This window comes from Pteropus medius, unplaced genomic scaffold, assembly GCF_902729225.1.
Source record: "Pteropus medius unplaced genomic scaffold, Ma_sr-lr_union100, whole genome shotgun sequence".
NCBI lineage: Eukaryota > Metazoa > Chordata > Mammalia > Chiroptera > Pteropodidae > Pteropus > Pteropus medius.
In genome coordinates this window covers 13,874,417-13,896,796 of record NW_024344370.1, presented here as the reverse complement: position 1 = coordinate 13,896,796, position 22,380 = coordinate 13,874,417, and the positions used below count along the sequence as shown (strand labels likewise).

Here is a 22,380-nt window from a genome sequence, read left to right as displayed (position 1 = left end):
ACACTGAGTTAGCACTTGGGTATATACTAACCCTGGGTCTATAAGGACATCGACTCTTTCTCTGGCTAATAGTTTTCCTCTTGATATGTGGCGTTCTCGTGCTTTCTTGCTACCTCCTATGAAGAAAACAAAATCAGATTAGGTTAACATGATATAAGGTATCCATTTAACTTAATGCCAAAAAACCATATGACGATCCAAAATATAGAGCTTTTAAAAGTTCAATATATCGTGAGAAATAGCTAATTTTTCAGATCGCTCAATTTATAAGCTGACAATTTTCTGAAGTAAATAATTAAACTGTTATCAATCTATCCCTGATTTCACAGCATATCATACATTTTCTGAATTCATCAGTATTTAAAGAAATAACACAGTATTTTCTCTGCAACTAATGCATTGCAAATACTGCCTCATCTTCACCACATTTATTAAATACCTACTACAAATATCAAGCACTGTGTAAAATGAAATTTAAAAAATTGTACCAGGTAAAAAGAACTATTGTATTTTCTTTTATTTTTAATTTATATATATATTTTTCAGTTACAGTTGACAAACAATACTATATTACTTTTGGGTGTACAACACAGTGATTACACATTTACATAACTTACAAAGCAATCACCCTGATAAATCCAGTACCAATCTGCCACCATGCATTGTCATTACGATACAGCTGACTATATTCCCATGTTATACCTCTCCATGACTATTTTGTAACCACCAATTTGTACCTCTTAATCCCTTCCCCCATCCCTCACTCATTTCTCCACCTCCAAGGTGTCAACAATCAAAATGCTCTCTGTATCTAATGAGAAAGAGCATTATTTTAGAAATGACTTCCATGATTAAAGCACAGCAAAACTAACGTAAAGGTGCCATTAGTAACCCATAATTTTTTAGGCCGTCTCCAAATAGTAGACAATTAAACAGCTCACACAGCAATCAAAAGTCTCCTTTTGTTAGTATCTTGACTCAGAGGTTGGTCTTTGGTGTTTCCTGATGTTGTTCCAGACAAAGAAAATTACAATAATTTAAGAGTCCACTGTGGTAATCCAGTGAGGCTCCTTGAGGTAAGAGGCACACCAAACCTCACTCAGCCTGAAGGCTGCTGGGCTCTGGGTCTTGGAAATATGTATAACCCACTCACAGGAAACCAAGCTAACAGATCAGAAGAATCAAATTGTACCTTAATACGCTTATTTTTACTGCTTCCAAAGAATTTCATCTTAACATACTCTGTCTAATAAAATGTTCAACTGTTTAAGAAAACTATTTCTTTGTTTTTTTAGGTGAGAAAATAAGTTCATATCTATTTCAAACAAGCTTCCAAGTATATAGCCTTATTTTTCGAACCAGGACTCTTTCCTGTATCTAAGGGAATTTTTTTTTTCTTAAGTGGTGGACGGTATATTTTTAAGATTAAATCTGCCTTAAGTTTACAAGAAAATAGCATCACACTTCTAATCTTATATTTAAATGAAAATAATTCTGAGAGGGAAAGATTTAGTTGCAAAGTAGTGTAATTAAACCAAATCTCTTTTCTCCCAACCACAGGGAAGTTAGAATTCCCTACTGAGGTGGGTTTAGGGGTAAAAGAGGGAGTGAGGGAGGTCAGAGGGGTTACAAAGGGGCAGAGGAAACTTCTGGGAGCGAAACGTTCATTACGGTGATTGCGGTGATAGTTTCATGGGAATATACGTATGTCAAAACTGAAAGTGTACTCTTTAAATGATATGGTTCATTTTATGTAAATTAATACCTTACCAAATCTGTTTAAAAATAAACGGTAAAGGAAAAATGAACCTAAAATGCTACAAGGAAGACCAGGTCTTGGTAAGGGTCTTTGGAGAGTCAGGTAACGTAAGTACCCACTAAGGGGCTAGCAGGGGAAGGGGTGGCAAGAGAGGGTGGGATGACAAAGAAGTGATAAAATTTTTTAAGTACTTAGACATCATCTTTCTTAATTCTGCCTAGAGTTTGAATTTGCAGTTTGGAACAGCTAGTGAGTTCTGGTTTTATTAAGAAAAATCAGAAAGAGGGCTATCCTGATGCAGATTCTCAGATGACAGAATTAAGCTCCTCTGGCATTTAAACTGGCCTAAGATATGTGACCACCAACAAAAAGAGAGGAAGATAAAGCATCTTAGTTTTCCAAGAATTATTCTTAAAGATTTTGTGTTAATTATCTCCATTCCCACATACCCAGAGCCAGATAAGCCTGTTTCTTTCTATCTCATTTACCATATTGCATCTTTATTTATCATACTGCATCATTTCTAAGACATACATTTTGTTCACTTTTTAAGATCCCTGAAACCAGGAATCATTTTACAGTTTATAGCATCTTTCAGTCGCTGTCACCAGGGGACAGTCACCACACAGCTATCTGTGTCAGCATGCACAGCACAAGTGTCTAACTATAGTCACTTAAGCTGTTCTACCTGCATTGTTGGAACTACATGCCTAAAATTTAACTTCCACTTTAAAATGTTTTCAAAAACTACACAAGCCTTATCTTTAGGTCCTTAAAAGACCCCTGTTTCAACCACCAAAACCGCTTATCTTTAGGTCCTTAAAAAACCTCTGTTTCAACCACCAAAACCACCAAAATTATAAAATTATTGTAATTTTCTTTGTGTCTATCAACAGTTATCACCCAGCTTTATAAAAACTAAGCAATTCTGAATCTATCAAAACACAGCCCTTCAATTAACTTGTGTTAATCAAAGCACTTAGTTCTGGCTATTATAAATAACACAGCAGGGGTAATCCTTTTCCACCTACAGAAATGACTAAGCCACTCCTGGAGCAATCTTACATGCTCCAACAGGAACAAAAGGGGAGATTAAAGACAGTGCCCTGAGAAAACAACCTGAAACAAAGGCAGAAATGAGGCAGTAAGAAAGGACAAAACAAAAAGGAGAGCAAAAAGTCCACTAATTTTTGTCAACTTATTTATCACAAGTTCTCTCAAATGAAAATCTCAGGGGTTAACTTGTGAAGCAACTTGAAACACTGTCCCTTCCTCTTGTCTGAAATTTAAGAAATTTTATTAATTTAAATGTCAGAATGTCCAAATTCTACAATGGCATGAGGAGGTAAAAAATAGGAAAATGAATAATATTCTCAACTCTTGATCAACACAATAACTGCTAGGCTAGCCAATGAGCATTCGCATAGCAAAATCATAGACTATCTAGAGCAAAGTGCACAAACCCACCAAACAAACAAACAAACAAACACAAATACACACATTTTGTTGTTAACATTATTATGAGACTGACCAGAATTACATCAAAAAATATATGTATAGAGGAATTGTTTACAGGTAATTTTTTTTCTTCTTTATATTTTTCTCTAATTTCCAAAACTTCTGTAAATATATGTTACTTTTAAATTATACCTGTTGGTGTAACATCCATTTTCATGGCATAACAGGACCAATTCTAGGCAAAACTGTGAAGAAGTCTGAGTTTCTCCTCTCCCCTTTCTCTCCCTCTTCCCTCCCCAAAGAGCTCTACTCAGACCTGGATTCATCAACCCCTATCCCTCTTCACCCCATCCTTAGCAAGTGTTCAGTGCTAGAAGACTCTTTACCTCCTCTTATTCAAACCCACTTCTCTGAATGTCCAAAATGGCTTCAAGAGTATGATTCCAATTATCTTTCAGAGAAGCCTACCAGCAGGTTATCTTGCCCCGCCCCAAAATCACAACCAAAACTCATGTCACTTTTTAACATCATTTCTCCACATTAGAATAGGTGTTCAAGAGCTGTCTGGTCAAAAAGAATGACAAATGTCCACTAACCCTATTTCTGTAAATAACTCTCCTATTTATCTAGCTAGAGAAGGTAAATTAAGGTTGGCTGGGGCCAGTATAATTGACATTCATTGCTTCTGACTGCTTGCTTTTCCTGAACATGGTACTGCCACTACCAGGAAGTTCCAAGAGCTGCCAGTCACGGCATCCTAAAGCCCTGGATGAGCCTGGGTCCAGGCTGGCATAGTTAAGTACCACAACCTGTGAACATAGTGACTGGGCCAAGAAGCGAACATGGAACACAAGTGAAACAATTAGAATTTTCCGAATTGGAGATGAAAGGATAGCTTGCTCTTTCTTTCGGGTCGTAAACTATACGGATATAATCGCTAACGTTGTCAGCAACCTAGTCCCTACCTCATGCAGAAGCCTGAAGAGCATGAGGTCCACACCTACATGTACACATCCCGAGATGGTGGCAGAAACAGTGTGTCCTGGAATGCGGGACCCCCTGGGTCCAGTCAACACTGCCTTTCCAATATATGGTTACAAGAACCACTAAATGCTGCCTTCTGTATTAAACAAGTTTGGTTCGGATTTTTATGACTTGAAACCAGAGACCAAATACTACATCCACTTTCAAAATAATATTCTTAATACATTATGAGTACCTATCCTGGAAGGTATTTTATATTATTTTTAAAAACGTCTACCCTTGTCTAAGGCCATAACACCCTGAATAAGCCTAATCCCGTCTGATCTCAGAAGCTAAGCCAGGTCTGGTTAGTACTTATATAGAAGACCACCTAGGAAGACCAGGTGCAACAGGCATAAAAAACAAAAAAATAAGGGATTGTAAGCTGACAAGGTCCTTGCAATCTGTGAAGACAACCAAAGGTTGCCTCACCTAAATAAATAAAATAAAATAAATAAAATAAAATATAAAAAATAAAATAAAATAAAATAAATTAAATTCTCCCCAATACCCCCATAGATAGAATGGGAGCAATTATTGCCATCTGAATGAGGTCTTTGCTTTAACTGGTCCCACACTGAGTTTCCTATCTGTTTGTTCATGTCATGGTAACTTTTAGAGGATTTAACTGATTTGACACTAAATTACTCTAAGTAAAAAAGACAGAAACCAAGTTATTCCAAACAGCTCTATTTTCTGGTCTTGTCAATTAATTTTGATTAATCTGTTAAGTCAAAAGAAGACAGAAATACGTGTTTGAAGTGAATAGTGCCTGTAATTCACAGACTCATTCTCCAGGTTATGCATGAGGTACTAAAATTTTTTTAGAGGGATTAAATGATTAGACCAAGGATATTTAATTATTAGAATAATAAACTAGTCCAGCCCACCACTCTCAAAATTCTACAAAGGACCAAAATACTGAGCTTATTTCTTCTCTAATACACTAAACAAATGAATAGACAACTTTAGATGGCCTCTGTTCATCTGCCATTAATCAATTACCTTGCCTCCATTCTTAAAGTCCTCAGAGGAAAAAAAATAATATAAGGAATACTTTTTATTTAAACTAAAGAAAAACCCATCAAGACTTATCTAAACTATTTCTCTAATGACTTCTACTGAGAATGTCCTTTGAATGTGATAAGTTCATACCTAAGAATGCAATAATACTCTTAAACCACAGGTTTACAGATAAAATGGATTTTATCTATGAGGATATTAGGAAGAATTCTTTTTAAATAAAGGCTATAAAATTCATATAGCTCCTTTCAAGTTAGGTATTTGAAATATATTTTGGAAATGGCCTTTAGTTTCAAGTCACATAGCCTTCAAAATGCCATATAGAGCAATAACAGTACAACAGCATACAATGTGGTATTTGTTTATATGTTAATATTTTACGTTCCTCCCTATATGCAATTTCTTCCAAGCAAAGGAGTGCCTGGTATGTACACAATTTAAAAAGAGAAAATAGCGGGGTGGGGGAAAATAAAAAAATAAAATGTTAAAAAAAATTATATATATATAGTATGAAAAAATGAACTGGAATTTAAAAAATAAATAAATAAAAATAAATAAATGAGAAAAAAAGACAAAAGAAAACAATGACAATGTACAGTTTTTAGGAAATCTCATTTATTTAATTAGCAATAAACCCATAAATTATTTCCAAATTATATAACAGCAGAAAATGCATAATTATTAAAAAATTTAGTATATAGTATGACTAAGACTAATGAACTGAAAACATTTTAATTGCCTCAAGTGAAACAAAAATTTCAGTGTAATGCTGTTGATGAAATAAACCTTAAGAAGCAATAGTTTAAAAATCGATGAACTTGAATTTCTACTTTTTCCCAAATAGTAGAAAATCTGGTCAAGTAATAGGAAAAAATAAAATAGCTGCATACCAACAAATGCAGTCTTGAAGAGTTAAAAGCTTAGTTTTTCCTAAAACCAGTAATTTATAAAGGGATATTTTAATTAAAAGTGTGAAAAACAACATAAATGGAGCCACTTCAAAAAGGAGTCAGAGGTACAATTTCAGACAAACTGCCCTGCACATATAACTCCTCAAACTTTTAGAATGTTAAAACTGGGCAAAATTACCTTTGGACCGGGCCTAAAGCAGCATTGTTTGCTAAGTGACTATTTGCAAAGTTGATAGGAAAGCAGACATGACTACTGTACTGAAAATTAGATGTTCTTTAGAATTATCATCTCTATGTTAGCTTATCGGCATCTATAGAAATTCCTTCCTTAGCTTATGAACACCCAGAGAAATGCCTTCTATTCATGTAATTATTCCCTTTAACTTTCTGATAAATATCCCTCATCTTCACCTCCTAAGTGGAACACTATTTGGGTTTTGGCCTGAATCAGTGCTTCCAGAATTGCTATTCTTTTGGATCTCAAATGCTTGCTGCCTCTTACTTTGGCCTTTTATTTTTAGGTTAACAAAAGCATAAACTGGAGAATAAATGAGTGTTTACCTAGTTTTATATTCTGTGCTCGTTCATAGAGTTGATTTACTAGTGCTTTCATCTGTTCATAGTTTTCCTAAAACAGAAACAAAGAGAGCAATATTAGAAAGCAATTATTTTTTGTACCAAAATAAGAGTTAAGGAGAACATCATGTGCCAACCCATGTGGGTCCACACTAGGCCATCCCCCACCGATGCGATCGCCATTCCATTGTATGGAAAAGATTAATTTCTGCCCCTCTCTTTGCTCAAGTTCTTTACTACCACCACTCCTCTCTGTCCATCTATCCAAATTTGTGTGTTCCATCTCATCTCCAATACCATTTTCTGCCCCTTTTACTCATTTTAACAACTTTCTTCTTTAAACATCTACTGAACTTAATTGATATCTATTTGTTTTTGTATCGTAAGGAATATAAGCCATATATTCCTTAAGTTTAAAGGGTTAGAATGACGTCTTATTTTTTCTGTTCCATCTATCACTATCCTGAGATTCTACCCAATGCAGAAATACTGACAAATTACACTGAAAAAATAAAATCTACATGTGGCTACTGCACTCAAAGCTCCTTTATTTGGCCACACAATTCCATCTACTCCATGAATTCCACACCCTAGCCATGATTTCCAAGTCCTCACACCCACTATACACTTTCACAACTTGGTATCTATGTTCTTGTAGCACCCTTAGTTTGTACAGTCTTGCCTCTCATCCTCTACTGAACCTGGTCAGCTCTTATCCAACCATCAAGATCCAATGCACTCATTATTTCCTATATGGTTTTCCACAACCACCTTTTCAAGCTTTAGACACCACTTACCATAATGCACTATAGTTATCTCCTTTCTTGTTCACCTTCCCCCACAGAATTATAATTCCATTCCCATACATCTGTCCAGATACCTAAAATAGTGCCTAGACCAAAGTAACCACTTAATGTTTCTGAATTAAACATTCTCTCCTAACCACAGGAAATCCAAAGACTTTTGGAAGCCTCTCATTGGATATTGTTTGTCTCAGCCTGCTGATTTTCTTTCAATTTTGTTTTGCCAAAGGCAGGAATTCTTTAAAATGTCTTCTCTTGTCTTTAAAATGTCTTACATTTAAATGTAATCAGTAAAAGCTTGGCAATCATGGGACAGACTGAAATTTTCCAGCTGATATTTCACAAGTTGCAAGTAGCTTCTTTGGCATTGTAATAGCTCTCAGTGCCAAGCAAAGCCATTCAAAGCTATAGGGGAACACGTATTTTCTATTAATATAAACGAATATTTAAAGTCTGATAAGCACTACTTTTAAGGTTTAAGATTAGCTCTCTTAGGCTAGTGGTTCCCAAAACTGGATGCAACCATGCTCCCAATACTTCATTAAACATGTAAACACCAGGACCCCACCCCACGGACCCAAAAGATTCAGGGTGGGGTTTAAAGCAGCAGGATATTCAACGAACTCCCAGGGTGACATTGCTAAGCCCGGTTTTGAGACCCACTAATTTCAAAGTATAGCGCCGATGCTAAAAGTGAACTAAAATCAATTTAATTTGAAAAACTTGTTTTTCGAACTTCACGACCGCTTAGTGCGTCCCAGAATCATGGCTGCGGATCCAGAGAAAAGAACAACAGCTGTTCAAGTGTGCCAACTCTCCTCCTACTTCTTAGTCCAGCCAGCGCCTAGTCCCGTGGGTCCGGCACTAGCGGAGACATAATAGGGGAATAACAGACTCGGCCCAGGGGCTGCAGGCTTGGGCTGCTCACCCGGCATACCTTGTAGATGGCTGAGCCCGAGTCCGGCTGTGTGCCCAGCGTGGCCACCGAGTCCCCGTGATAGGCGCGCGGCCCAGGGACAACAGCGCGGGCGCACCGCCACAGGGCTAACCTCCGGGTGGCCCACATGGCAGCAGGCACAGAACAAAGGAGAAGAGCGAGAGAGCTGCCTGCGCCGAGCCAGAACCCGTGCTTTTACCTCCCGCTTCCCCGCTTGGGGTTAGAGCTCAACAGGCTTTTTTCCACCCCAACCCAATGCCCGAAACATCCCGGACACCCAGGCCAATCCCGGCACGTGCCTCCGCACGTCGCCCGTGATTGGTCGGCGCTACACACCACGCCTTTCCAATTCAGCCAATAAGGAACAGGGCTTAACCCCGCGAGGTCCTGTCTCGTCGCGACCCCAAGAGCACTGTGAGTCCAGAGGCTGAGCGACACTTTCGTGGCCGTCCCGTTTCCCGGCGCTCTGGTTTGATGAACTGCAATTCAATTTCTTTGGAATCGGTCTCAGTTCATTTTCTATTGTGCTGTCTTCTTCTCCTGCTAATAAAAAGGGTATTCTAGGACTTTGAAAAGCTTATGCTTATATGAGAGCTGGAAATTGAACAGATATTAATTAAGCTGCCCTAAGAAATGAAACTATTTAAGAGGACAAACATATTTATTCATTAAGCAAATATTTCTTTAATATCTCCTGTGTCAGGTGCTCCTCTGGCGCTGGGGATACAATGAACAAATGTCTTCTTTTATAAAGCGGGAAGAGCATAAGCAAAAATAAAAATTCTAATAGTGGTAAATTACAACTTAGAGATACGATTACAATGTACTTAAACAACTTTGCCTCTAACGAATCTAGGCTTCCTCACTCACTGGACGATGAGGGGGAAAAAATGAACCTTATCTAGTCCATTTCTCTTTGATCCATTTTGAGTTAATTTTTGTATATTTTATAAGGGGTTCAACTTTATTGTTTTATATGTGGACAGCCAATTCCCTTAACATAATTGTTGAAAAGACTGCCCTTTCCCCATTGAATAGTCTTGGCACCCTTGTCAAAAACCATTTGACCATAGTATATGCAACAGTTTATTTCTGGGCTCTCTAGTCTATTCCATCAGTCCATGTCTGTCTTTACCAGTACCAGTTTTGATTACTGTAGTTGTGTAGTAAGTTTTAAAATCAGTGTGTCTTCCAACTTAGTTCTTCTTTTTTGAGTTTTTTGTTTTATTTCGTTTTGTTTTTGGCTACTCAGTGTGCTTTGAGATTCCATATTAATTTTAGGGTTTTTCTATTTCTGCAAAAAAAAATGTCAATACAGTGTAACAACTATTTACATAGCATAATAGCATAATAAATGGTAGCTAGTTGTTTTAAAGTGAAAGGTTTTTAAATATCTGGGCAAGGGGAATGAAGCTAAAATAATAAAGTCAGAGTGAGTTTAGTACACGAAACGTGTCATATGAAGTATTTTACCTTTATACAGGTTGGCCCCATATTTAGCTTTGCATTGCAAAAGAAAACTCAAGGAGTCACACAGCCCATATAAAAAAAATCAGACCAGTTGAACAGAAGTCCAATTATTCCTGGCACTGAGGCAAAACAGAAATATCTACTATAGATTCCTCTAAGTAGGATACTGGATGGCAAAATAAAATGTACAACTATAGCAAAATAAACAATTTCTTTAGGCTTTTAGACTATTTTAACAATGTTCCTAAACATGAGCAGACAAAACAATGTAACCCATATTCATAGCTTTCTAATGATCTGACAAAATCCAAGACAAAATTTTAGTCTATCTGGAGAAATGACTAGACTACCCTTTAGGAAAGTTTCCAGAAGTATTTTTCTCAGCTAAATTTTTTGACTGAGATTTTGCCAATATCCACTTAAGAAGTCTAGGTTTACGTTATCTAGGACTAAAGTTTCCCATTTCCTCTACAGAAAAAAACAAAGTGGGAAGAAAGCAAAAGAGGCTGCATTCTTATATCTAAAAATTCATTCTATAAGGAATAAATAAAAAAGTAAGCAACTCTTCAAATGTGCCAAATGTGGGGGAAAGTTTATTCTTTATTCAAAAACATATCCTTCACAGCATGCATATAGAAAAAGGATTAATTCTCCCAGTCATACACTTAGCCCTTAGTATCCACAGATTCCATCTCTGCAGATTCAGCCAACCTCAGATTCAAGCAACCATGAATGCAATATATTTGAAAAAAAATAATTATGTTGTTGCTGATGTGTACTACGTAGTTAGGCCTAAAATGGTTGCATTTGTAATGAACATGTACAATTTTTCTTGTCATTACTCCCTAAGCAATACAGTGTAATGACTATTTACATGGCATTTACTATGCATTAAGGATTATAAGTAATCTAGAAACATTTTAAAGTATATAAGATGTACATACGTTATATGCAAATACTATGTGATTTTCTATAGAGACTTGAGCATCTTCAAATTTTAGTACCCGCAGGTGGTTCTGAAAGATTCCAAGGGATGACTCTTATATGTTTTTATGGAAGGAAGAAAGTAAGTATAAGCTGTAGTTGAAAAATTACTAGTTTTGCTTAAATAACATTGAAGACACACAAAAATAGTATAAAATAACTTTTATTTACATAATTTATATCTACAGAACATAACTGCTTTCTTTAGAACAAGAAAATTTGCAAATGACAGATATTGCTTTTTTGTCACAGACTTCTTCAAGCAAGATAATATACATGGTCACTTCTATTTCAAATAACATGGTGGTAAACAGTGGATATTCATATTTTTATCTGTGCCTCAATCATTTACTAATAATTAGGCTTTTAAACCATCATGTTGATCATTTGCTAAGATATAAGCATTTAGGAGGAAAAGTCAAGAGAATACAAAGACCTTTGATCATAGCTCCGTTTAAGATTTATATAATACAAATTCTTCTCAACATCATCATGACATGAATTAGATTAAATACAGATGTGAAAAAATCTTTCCACCTTGTAAGGTAAATACACTGATTACGTTTTTCTTTTCCCAAGATTAGTTTTAAGGATATAACAGTAGGGTCATTTAGCTGGCTGACTTGATTCACTAATACAATGAATGCCCAAAGATAAAATTATTCTTTATACAATAAGAAGTTACATCTTTCGTAAAATTAATTCACTGTAGATGAACAAGAGACAGACATTAACGAAGTTAAAAAATATTATACAGGAATAAAATAATAGTTTAATTGTGGCAACCTAACACTCAAATTAACATTAATCAAATGAAAGAAAGCTTTTAGAATATGCGATCTTTAAAATTTTATAAAAACAGCATTAAAATAGCAATGTGATTTATGATTTACTACCATGATTTTTGTGATATGTTAATCACATGAAATAAATAAATACCTATTGAGAATTTCTGCTCAGATTTATGGATCCCCCTTATGACAAAAAAATTAAACTAAATTTCAGTTTATATAAGGAAATGAAGAAGTGCTCTAATATCAATTGTTTTAATAAATTAGGATTACTGTTGTACTTCTTCCTGATCCATATCCTATTTTACTAATGAACTTGAAAACTGGCCACCATTTTTTTCCCTTACAGAAACACAATTAAAATATTTCTCCAACTGAAACACTGATCCTTTCATAATATAATTAACACAGTTTTAATTGTTAGGCATAACTTATAACTTCAATGACAAATATCTCATTGGATAAAGACATCAGCACCTTAAGGTAAAAAAATTACTGTCTAATGTCGGGGTCAAACTAAAAGCTTAATCCAGCCATGCCTATCATTTAGGTATTGCCTGTGGCTGTTTTCAACCGAAATGGCAAATAGAGTATTTACTGCCACAGGCCATCTGTCTCACAAACTTGAAAATATTTTGTGGAAAATGTTTCTGACTCCCAATCTACTATATTATCAACCCAGGATGCTTTTCAAATACAAGAATAAATCTCTGTGAGAAGTTTCATTTGAACCACCAAAGATTTGCTTGCGTGGGTAACAGAATTACATAAATAAATCACAATATCAAAAACAACCCTTAAATTCATATTGATGATAACTGACTTAATAAGGTCTTATTATCTTATTTTCTATTTTTAACATCACAATTATATTCTGTGCTTAAAGGCCTAAGTGTTCCTCAAGTAGAATTTAATAGGGGGAAAAGCTATCAAGAAATTTGTATTTTAAAAAAGGAATGTGTATGTATGAGTATATGTCTGTGTAAAGGAGATAGAGTTTTGTATGGAAATTTGTCTCATAAATGAAGTTAAGGGGTTTTTTCCCATACAAATAAATCCTGAGATTATCCAAAAAATAAGAAAAAAAACATTTCACAGTACAAAGTCAATACACTAAACTATGAGAAAAAGTATTCAAAACATATACACTATCCAAACGCTTTCAGTTATATCAATTTAAATATCTTTAAAATTAAAGAAGGAAAGGAGACAAATTTGTGAATGCCTTCTTTACCTATAATCTGAGGGATGAAATAATTAAAACTGAATATTCTTTTAAATAAAAAATTTAAAAATAAATAGCTTTTTGATGTTTTATCTTTATAAATAATAAGTTTAAATACTAGTTCTTCAATTAGGACTAATGTTACATCAACATGAAATAGAAAAATACATATTTTTCAGTCAAACAGCTGATAATAGAAAAGTTTTTAACTTTTACTATACTAAAGTGGAGTTTCACAATTTGCTTTCATATACTTAAAAGGCAACTGAAAAGGCCTTAACCATCAAAAACAAAATCCAAACAAATAGAAAAAAACCCTCACAAAAGTAGGTCACTAAATGTTAAATACAATCCACCTCCAAATGTATTGGCACTGTGATTTATAAAGACACTTATCCACGCACAACATTCCAAAATGTCCATGTGTGTTCAGTACAGGAAGAGTCAAAATGTAAACAAGAGTTGCTATTTCTGTCTGAGAAAGCAATCTTAACTGCTTGTATCTCCAAAATGATGAATCAACCAGAATGAAAGGAACCTCAGTAATGTTATCCACTGATTATAAAAGCTTCAAACCAAGCTCATTAAATAACTGAAATCAACCTAAAAAAAAATAGACAGTGATGCTTTTTTCTTAATACTGTTTTGTTAATATAATTTACTCTGGAAATCCTGGACTTAACAAAGGAAAGAAAAAAGACCTTATTTTGTTTCATCCACTTCAATAAAGATATCACTAAAGAAATATTCAGAGACTGTGGTTGGCTCCTCTTCAAGTACCTGATTTTGGACACTTCTACATTCTTCTTTCGGTAACGAACAATCACAAGAAACCTAAAAAGGTAATAAAAATAAGTGTGCAATATAACAATTTATAAATCTGGTGGTGGCAGTCTAAATTGATATCTGTTTGAGAAGCAACATAGCATTAATATTAAGAGTTTTAAATATGTTCATACCCAATAATTTCATTTCTGTGCCATTATATTAAGGAAATAATCCTAAACACAGTAAGTTTTATAAATAAGAAAACCTTTGTAGCATTAGTTACAATAATAAAATTGGAATAAACAAATATATACTAGACATGATTAGGTTAATTAGTGTGCATATATATATATGATGTATTACATCACCCAAATTTCCATGAAATTTTAATAAAAACATAATATATGAAAGCATTAATAACAAATATAAAAATAGACAGACTCATGAGACAGAACAGTACCCAAAGGAAACATTATAAATGAAAACAATCCTATCAAAAATTAGCACACTTATAAATCTACAAAAAATTAAGACAGCACGGTATCGGCACAGGAACAGACACATATATATCAATGAAACAGAAGATTAGAAATAGCCCCAACACACATGCATCTGATCAAAGTGACATTTCAAAAAGAAAATGAGAAAAGTTGGATTATTCAATAAATGATGTTGGATGACTCAGTATAACCATCTCAGAAAAAAAAAAAGTCAGACCTGTACCTCACCAAAATAAATTATAGATGAATCAAAAGATTTAAATTTAAAACATTTTTAAGAAATCTACTATAAAATACCATGGGAAAATTTTTATAAACCTGGAGTAGGAGAGAGTGTCTTTAAATGGCACGAAAGCCAGAAGCCATAAAAGAAAAGATTGATATGTTCATCTAAGTAAAAATAAAAAACTAGTAGATAGCAAAAGCCACCATATACAAAATCAAAGACAAATGACATACAAGGAAAAAATATTTGCAACCTATATTACAAAGGGTTTTCTTTAATGAGTTTCCATAAATCAATATGAAAAAGGCTAATAACTCAATTTTTTAAAAAGTCCAATGATATGAAAAGATGGTTCACAGAAAAAGTATAAATGATTCAAATACGTAAAGAGATACTCAATCTCACTCATATATGCTCATTAAATCTATGAAGAATGTCAAAAGTGAAAAAAATTGGTACCATGCTAGTGAGATGAAAAAGGCTCTCTCATCTACTGCTGCTAAGAACAGAAATTGCTATAATCCCTGCGGAGGACAATCAGGCAATACCTGTCAAAAGAATAATCATTCCTTCTGACCAACAATTCTATTTCTAGGAATTTAACTTGCAGATAAATGTGCAAAATGGCCCATTTATAAGTTAGGTATTACCACACAGTTTGACATAGCAAATAAAAAGGAATAACCGAAATGCCTACCAATGTGAGCCCAGTATCACTTAATGGTACATCCAAACAATGAAATATTATGTTATCTAATATTTTCATTAAAAATAAAGAGGGTACTCTTGGACATGCCTGTATACAAATATTCACAGCAGCTTTATTCACAATAGCCAAAAATTGAAAACTCAGATGTCTTTCAAAGGGTAATGGATAAACAAAACTGGTGCATCCATACTATAGAATACTATTCAGCAATAAAAAGAAATAAAACATACAATTCTCTAGGGAACTATGTTGAGTGAAAAGAAGCCAATTCTGAATGTATGATTCCATTTACACACCTGTTTATAAAACGCCATCTACATCACTTTCTTGGAATGACAAATTTAATAGCTGAACAGGTTGCCAGAAGTTAAGGAGATAGTGGGGATGAGAGAGAAGTGGGGGTGTCTACAGAAGCGCAACACAAAGGATCCCATGGTGACAGAACTGTTCTTTATCTTTACTGTAGCAATGTCAATAAACTGATTGTGATATTGTTCCATAGGTTTACAAAATACTACCATTGGGGAAAACTAGATAAAGGTTGCACAGGGATTTCTCTGAATTGTTTCTAATAACTGCATGCAAATCTACAATGATCTCAAAATAAAGTTTAATTTAAATTATTAAAAAAAAAGAGCAAGAGAGAGAAGCAGGAAGCTCTTTATCTACCGTTTTGCAAAGATCTCTGAAACATACTGTCAGATGAAAAAGCATGGAAGAGAACAGTATGCTTGCTATTTATATATAAAAAAGAAGAAAAATGTTTATATTTGTGTATACATAAGATATCTCTGGAAAAGTAAACCAAAGATTGACAATACTATATACCTGTGGAAAGGAAAAACTAGGAAGCTAAAAAACAGATGTGGGAAGCTTTTTACTGTAAACTCTTTTTTATAGATTATGAATTTTAAAATGTGGAATATATTATTAAAAAATAACAATTTGAGAATAACATTTAGCTTAGATTCTTGCCTCACACTACATACCAAAGTCAATAACCATGAAGAGAATTTTAAAACTGATTACTAAAAATTTTATACTTCTGGAGAAATACTTCATAATCATAAAAGCAATTTAAGAAATTACAAAGAAAAAAGTAATAAATTTAACTAAACATTTAAAATTCATGGCTATCGGAAAACCTCCAAAATTTTAAAAAGTGAATAAACTTGGAAAAATTACTTGAAGCAAAAAAAGAAAGGCTTTTTTTTAAACAAAGATCTCATACAAATTAGTAAGAAAACACTAAATCAGCAGAAGATAGGAACAAAAAAGAAAAAACCAAGACACTAGTAACTAAAGAAATGCAAATTTAGCAAACAAAATGACATATCTACTCTTCTACCATTATACTAAATAAGAAAAAAGATTTACTTTGAAGAGTTAATATCTAATGCTGGCAAGGATGTGATTAAAGTGGCACTGCAACACTGCTAGTAATTATAACACTGTTCTCCAAAGTAGGTTGGCAATAATAATAATAAAGACTCATTAAAATCTTGGTCTCAGAAGATAATTCTAAAACATAATAGTAAATATTTTTTAAAATTCTAAAAATAAATTTAAAAGAGTTCTCCTTCAAGTCTCATGCTACCCAATAGAGGGTCACCAGTCTTTTCTTTGTTGAGCTCATAAGCCACCCCAATATTCTTCTTAAGTTTTTGATACAGGTTCACAAATTTTTCCATCCCGGTACTTTTTACACAGACAGCTTCAGAATGCACAGAAATAAAATATGCAAACAAATTCTAATTTTACTGTTCCTTGAATTCTTGTAGTGGTCAAGCCATTTCTCCTAAAGCAAGTCCTGCTTTGTTTTTCTTCCAGGTCAAAAGGGTCTTTGCTTCAGAAAATGGCAATTATGTGTCATATCACTTATGGCTAGTTCATTGGCGTTGTACCAAACTAGTTGTAACTTCCTAATTCAACACTATTTTCTTCCAGTATAGTGAGCTATGATGGAGAGGAGATGGATAGTTGCTCTGCAATAATTTCTCACATCCAAATGAAAATAACAATTGCCATGTTCTTTCTAGTTGAGTCTCATATCTAACCCATTCTATAACAAATAATAAAATAACTAGTTATCACATACCTGAGCTGAACTGTCAATATTCTCAGCATGAGTATTAACAACATTTGGAGATGGAAGCAGATCAGAGGACTCTTGAAATTTTTTATGGCTTGCATTGAGTAGACCAGATCTTTTCAAATTCTGTCTTGATACAGGTAAAAGAGGTCTTAGGCGTTTCTTACTATGAACTGGAATAGGTTCATCAGACTCCAAAGTATTCTTTGAGCATATTAAAGACAAAAATCCCAGTGGTCTTCTGCCAGGTCTAGAAATGCAAACATAAAGATATTCAAGAATATCCAGGAAGACACTTCTTTTTTTTAAATTATTAGTTTTTAAAATTACAGTCAACATACAATGTTATATTAGTGTCAGGTGTTACAGCATAGTCATTAGACATTTATGTAACTTACAAAGTGATCTCCACAATAAGTCTAGTAGCCACCTGACACCATACAGTTATTACAATATTGACTCTATTCTCTATGCTACACTTTACATCCCCATGACTATTTTGTACCTGTCAATGTGTACTTCTTAATCCTGTCTCCTTTTTCACCACCTCCCAACTGCCCTCCCATCTGACAACCATCAGTTTGTTCTCTGTATCTATGAGTCTGTTTCTGTTTTGTCTATTCATTTATTTTGTTCTTTAGAGTCCATATAGAGGTGAAATCATATGGTATTTGTCTTTCTCTGTCTTACTTCATCTAGTATAATATCCTCTAGGTCCATCCATGTTTTCACAAATGGTAAGATTTCATTTTTTATGGCCAAGGAATATTCCATTGAATACATGCACCACATCTTTATCCAAACATCTATCGATAGACACTTAAGTTGCTTCCATATCTTGACTATTGTAAATAATGCCACAATGAACACAGGGATGCATCTATCTTTTCAAATTAGTGTTTTGGATTTCTTCAAATAGATACCCAGAAATAGAATTGCTGGTTCATAAAGTAGTTCTATTAATTTTTTAAGGAACCACCATACTGTTTCCCATAGTGGCTACAGCAACAGTACACAATGGTTCGCTTTCAGGAAGACACATTCTTAAAACCAATTTCTCTCTATTAACCCTAAAATGGCATGCATGATATCACATTACTGGTATCAGCACATGTACTAAATACTGATACCACTAAGCCATGTCATATATTTGTGACAAAAATCAAAGCTTACACTAAAGCAATACTTCTCAAGCTTAAAAGTGCACAGAGATCACAGGGGATTTTATTAAAATGATGATTCTGATAAAGTGTGAGTGGGGCCTGAGTTCTATAACAAGTTCTCAAATGATGTCCATTCTGTTGCTCCAAGGACTTTGAATGGCAAGGTTCTAAAGGAGAGTTCAGTAAACTATGGTCTATAGACCAAATGCAATCCACTCCCTGATTCTATAAACAGGTTTTATTGGAACACGACCATGCTCATCTGTTTAAATATGACTGCTTCTGCACGAAAAATGGTGTTGAGTAGTTGCAACAGAGACATACAGGCCAAAAAATCTAAAATATATACACATGATCTTTCACCAAAACATTTGCTGACTGTTGTTCTGAAACATTACTTCCCAAACAGTTTTAATGCCAAACGCCACGATGTTTCCCTCATTGTATTTTTAGCACATCTTTAGACCAAAAAAGATATTGCTGAGCTTTACTTTCAGTAATTTATATAATAAAAACAATAGATTTATTAAAGATACCTTTCCAAGGTACACGTCTTTGCCCTGCTTTCCTTTGAGTGGAGGTTAGTGCATGTCTTCCCCTCTTTAAATCACCAACACCATGTTAATGATTTGAATGTTGCTAACAATAATTATCCATAACCCAGAGGCTTGCTGCTGGAGTATGAGGAAAATAATGTGGGAGAAGCTGCCTTTGGGCTTAAATTCCACATTTACTCTAATAGAAAGAAAGCCATGGTTTACCTCTTTTGTATGCCACAAGGGAGAAAAATGCGCACATTAAGTGGGACTTCAATAAAACAACATCTAGGACTTCTGAATATTAGCCCTATGTCAGACTACCTACATCTGTACTGGCAGCTACTGTATGGCAGAATAAATAATTACCAAAATAATAACCACGGACAATCTGAAAAAGAAAGTATACATTACTAAATTCTAAAGATGTTCTATCTAAAAAGTCAAAGTTTCAGTACTTAAAGTTAAGCTCTTATTATATGGAATGTATAGTTTTCTGTAACAGTCCTACAGAAGTGTCTGACATTATTCTATTTCTTCCCCTTTACGTTAATAATAGAGAAAAATGTTTCTAAAACATCATCCTTAGTACTTAATAAGTTCTTTATTTTATATATAGATAGTCTCTCTCTCTATATATATGTGTTCCATATAGGTTATATTCATCTACTGAGAGAGAAATGGATAGAGAAACATTAAAGATTTTCTCATGATACCTGGATAGTGGAGTTTTTGAAGATGAAGTGACGCTATCCATCTGTTCAACCTTAGAAGCTGCACAAGTTCTTTCTTCCTTATCAGACACAATCATCTCATCCTGAGGTAACTGAGGTGTATTCTTTTCTATATGTGTATCTATTATTTTATCAAGAGATTTAGATCCTGTACTCTGAAGAATTGGTTCAAGTTGCTCTTTCTGAGGTTCTGAAGTTGTATGTGTGCTTTCTGAGGTAGGGAAGATATCTTGTCCCTTGTAAGACTTCCCTTAAAAAAAAAGAAAATGAATGATAAGCACACATACCAAAATTAACACATCCAACTGTACTGTAATATTTGAAGGAAAAAGCCCACAATACTCTATCATAAACATGCCCTAATGACAGGAAGTTAAATTATAAATTAATAGAGTTACATAGACCCTTAAAAATATTGTAACTGGTTAAAAGCTATAACAGCTTCTGCATTCAGATACAAAATAGTCATATCAATATATTTTCACCTAAAAAACCTTTCTCTATAAATATTTCTTCAACTAACAAAATGAAAGAGTGATCACTTTCCAATTTCAGGGTACCGCTAAGGACCTATAAAAACTCCTTTACACTCAGCTTTCTAATTCCTAAAATGTAGCTGTTGAGCTTTTATAGGAAATCCTGTTGACATATAGTGTTCTATTAATTACAGGAAGAAAGTAGCATCTATGGCTACCAAAGTACTAAATCGAAGATGTCAGCAGGGAAGAAAAACTAATAATAATAAAAGCATGATTCTTAGAGAAAAGTGAACGAGATTCTACTTCAATCCCAAATTTAAACAAAATGCATAAAAATTATCAAGGGTACTCAGGAAAATGCAATCACATTAAAATTTACTTCACTTACCTCTTTCCTCAAAAACCTTTATTAATTCCCTTGAACATACCTGTTTTAAGGAAATTTACAAAAAAATTAGAAATTCATTTATCTAATAAATTTAATTTTATTTCCTTTCTTTTTTAAGTAAAGGAAGTATTTCCCAGGAAGCTCTGGGGTCAGACATGTCTTACAGGAATTCTACCAAACATTTGTGGAAAAGACACTTTTAGCATTATTTAAACTATTTCAGAACAAAAGGCAGAAAGCTTCCAAATACCTTTTATAAATCAAGCCCAAAACTGATACCATCTGAACAGTCTCACACTAGTACAAAACTATCAAATTAAATATTAAAGGCATAACTTAGCAGTACATCAAAAGACTAATATATCATGATCCAGTAGAGTTTGATTCAGGAATGCAAAATGATTCAATATTATAAAATCTACCAATATAATTCAATAGATCTGAAAAGAAAAACATTACCTTCTATTTCCAGGAAAAGTGTACAATAATATTCATTCTTAAAAAAACTTAAAATTGGCTAGACAGACGTTTTCTTGAAACCATAAAATATAACTACTGTAAACCAAAAGCCAGCATCCATTTCAAAAACACTAGAAGTATTCCCATTAAAGTCAAGAATAAGAACTATTTTCTGACATTTTTTTTAGTTACATTAGTCGATATAATTAGAAAAAAGAAAAAGGTATAAAAAATAAGAGAATTAAAATTATTTTTGCATATGATTGTTTACTTAAATAAACTAAGACAATCAACTGAAGAATTTACTGCACATGAGGAAAATTCAGTAAACTCTCTAGATAGAAATGACAACAGCAACAAAAAAATATAAAAGTTCTTATGATAACCTAATAAGAAATATACCAGATTTGTATAAAGAAGACTTAAAATACCACTGAAACACACAGAAGAAGACTTAAACAAATGGAAAGACACATCGTATTTTTGGATAATAAAATTCAATCTCACAATTACTACACCAATTTTCCCTATATTAGTCTGTAATATGCTCCTAATACAAATACCAACGGGATTTTTTTTTAAGTTCAGAAGAAGCTAATTCTAAAATTGATATGACCTTTAGAACATATAAGCAATTAGGAGAAACTTCAAAAGAGAAGAAAATTGTATGGGGGGAGAGACTATCAAAGATCTTAAAGCACTTAAAAGCTACAATTAAAACAGTGTAATACTGACCCCAGAACAAATAGGTAAATTAATGTAAGAGAAATGAAAGTTCAGAAATATACCCAAATATATATGGGAATTTAATATCTGATAAAACTGAAGTTTTAAATCCATGGAAAAAAGTTGAATTATTCAATAAATTGTACTAGGACAAATACATAGGCATCTGGGGAAAATTAAGTTGGTTCTACTCTTCCTAACACCAAAATATATTATAAACAAAGCAGTAATGTTAACTAGAAGAATTATATTAAATCTCAATGTAGATTTTCAATCCATAACATCACCAGAAGCCATACATACATACAAAGACTGATAAATGTGATCACAGGAAAACAAAAAAATATTTGCATATCTATCTGAATGCAGTACATGTGCATACTAGAATTTAAAATTATAACTAACTTTTATAAGCAATTTTTATTGTTAAAATTTGAAAACAAGATTTAGAAAATAAAAATCACAAATAAGCCCTGCAGACATTATACTTTTTGTATATATATTTAGTCACACTGATGTGTATTATTTTTTAAATGATATATTAAAAACTGATGACCTAGTTTGCATATAGTAATGTACTATGATCTTTTTTCCATGTCATTAAATACGTTTTTAAAACAAGACAAAACAATGTCTGCAT

General features: G+C 33.5%; 2 protein-coding genes across 7 annotated transcripts in view; both read right to left on the bottom strand.

The window, feature by feature from the left end:
• Positions 1-8,783, bottom strand: part of MCCC2 (methylcrotonyl-CoA carboxylase subunit 2) — a 50,570-nt gene extending 41,787 nt beyond the window's left edge. For both annotated transcript variants that reach the window (XR_005654360.1, XM_039870168.1), the window contains exons 1-3: positions 8,491-8,783; positions 6,736-6,802; positions 32-116 (exon numbers count right to left, since the gene is read on the bottom strand). Coding sequence is in view for 1 of the 2 variants with exons in the window: in XM_039870168.1 (XP_039726102.1) it covers positions 32-116; positions 6,736-6,802; positions 8,491-8,619 (281 nt within the window). In the remaining variant the exon portion in view is untranslated. The remainder of the gene's footprint in view (positions 1-31; positions 117-6,735; positions 6,803-8,490) is intronic.
• Positions 8,784-11,091: 2,308 nt separating this feature from the next.
• The window catches only part of BDP1 (BDP1 general transcription factor IIIB subunit), a 76,113-nt gene continuing 64,824 nt past the window's right edge, over positions 11,092-22,380 (bottom strand). For all 5 annotated transcript variants that reach the window (XM_039870161.1, XM_039870164.1, XM_039870166.1 and 2 more), the window contains exons 36-39: positions 20,556-20,595; positions 19,671-19,938; positions 17,262-17,505; positions 11,092-13,794 (exon numbers count right to left, since the gene is read on the bottom strand). In XM_039870161.1, the coding sequence (XP_039726095.1) occupies positions 13,663-13,794; positions 17,262-17,505; positions 19,671-19,938; positions 20,556-20,595 (684 nt within the window). In that variant the 3' untranslated portion in view covers positions 11,092-13,662. The remainder of the gene's footprint in view (positions 13,795-17,261; positions 17,506-19,670; positions 19,939-20,555; positions 20,596-22,380) is intronic.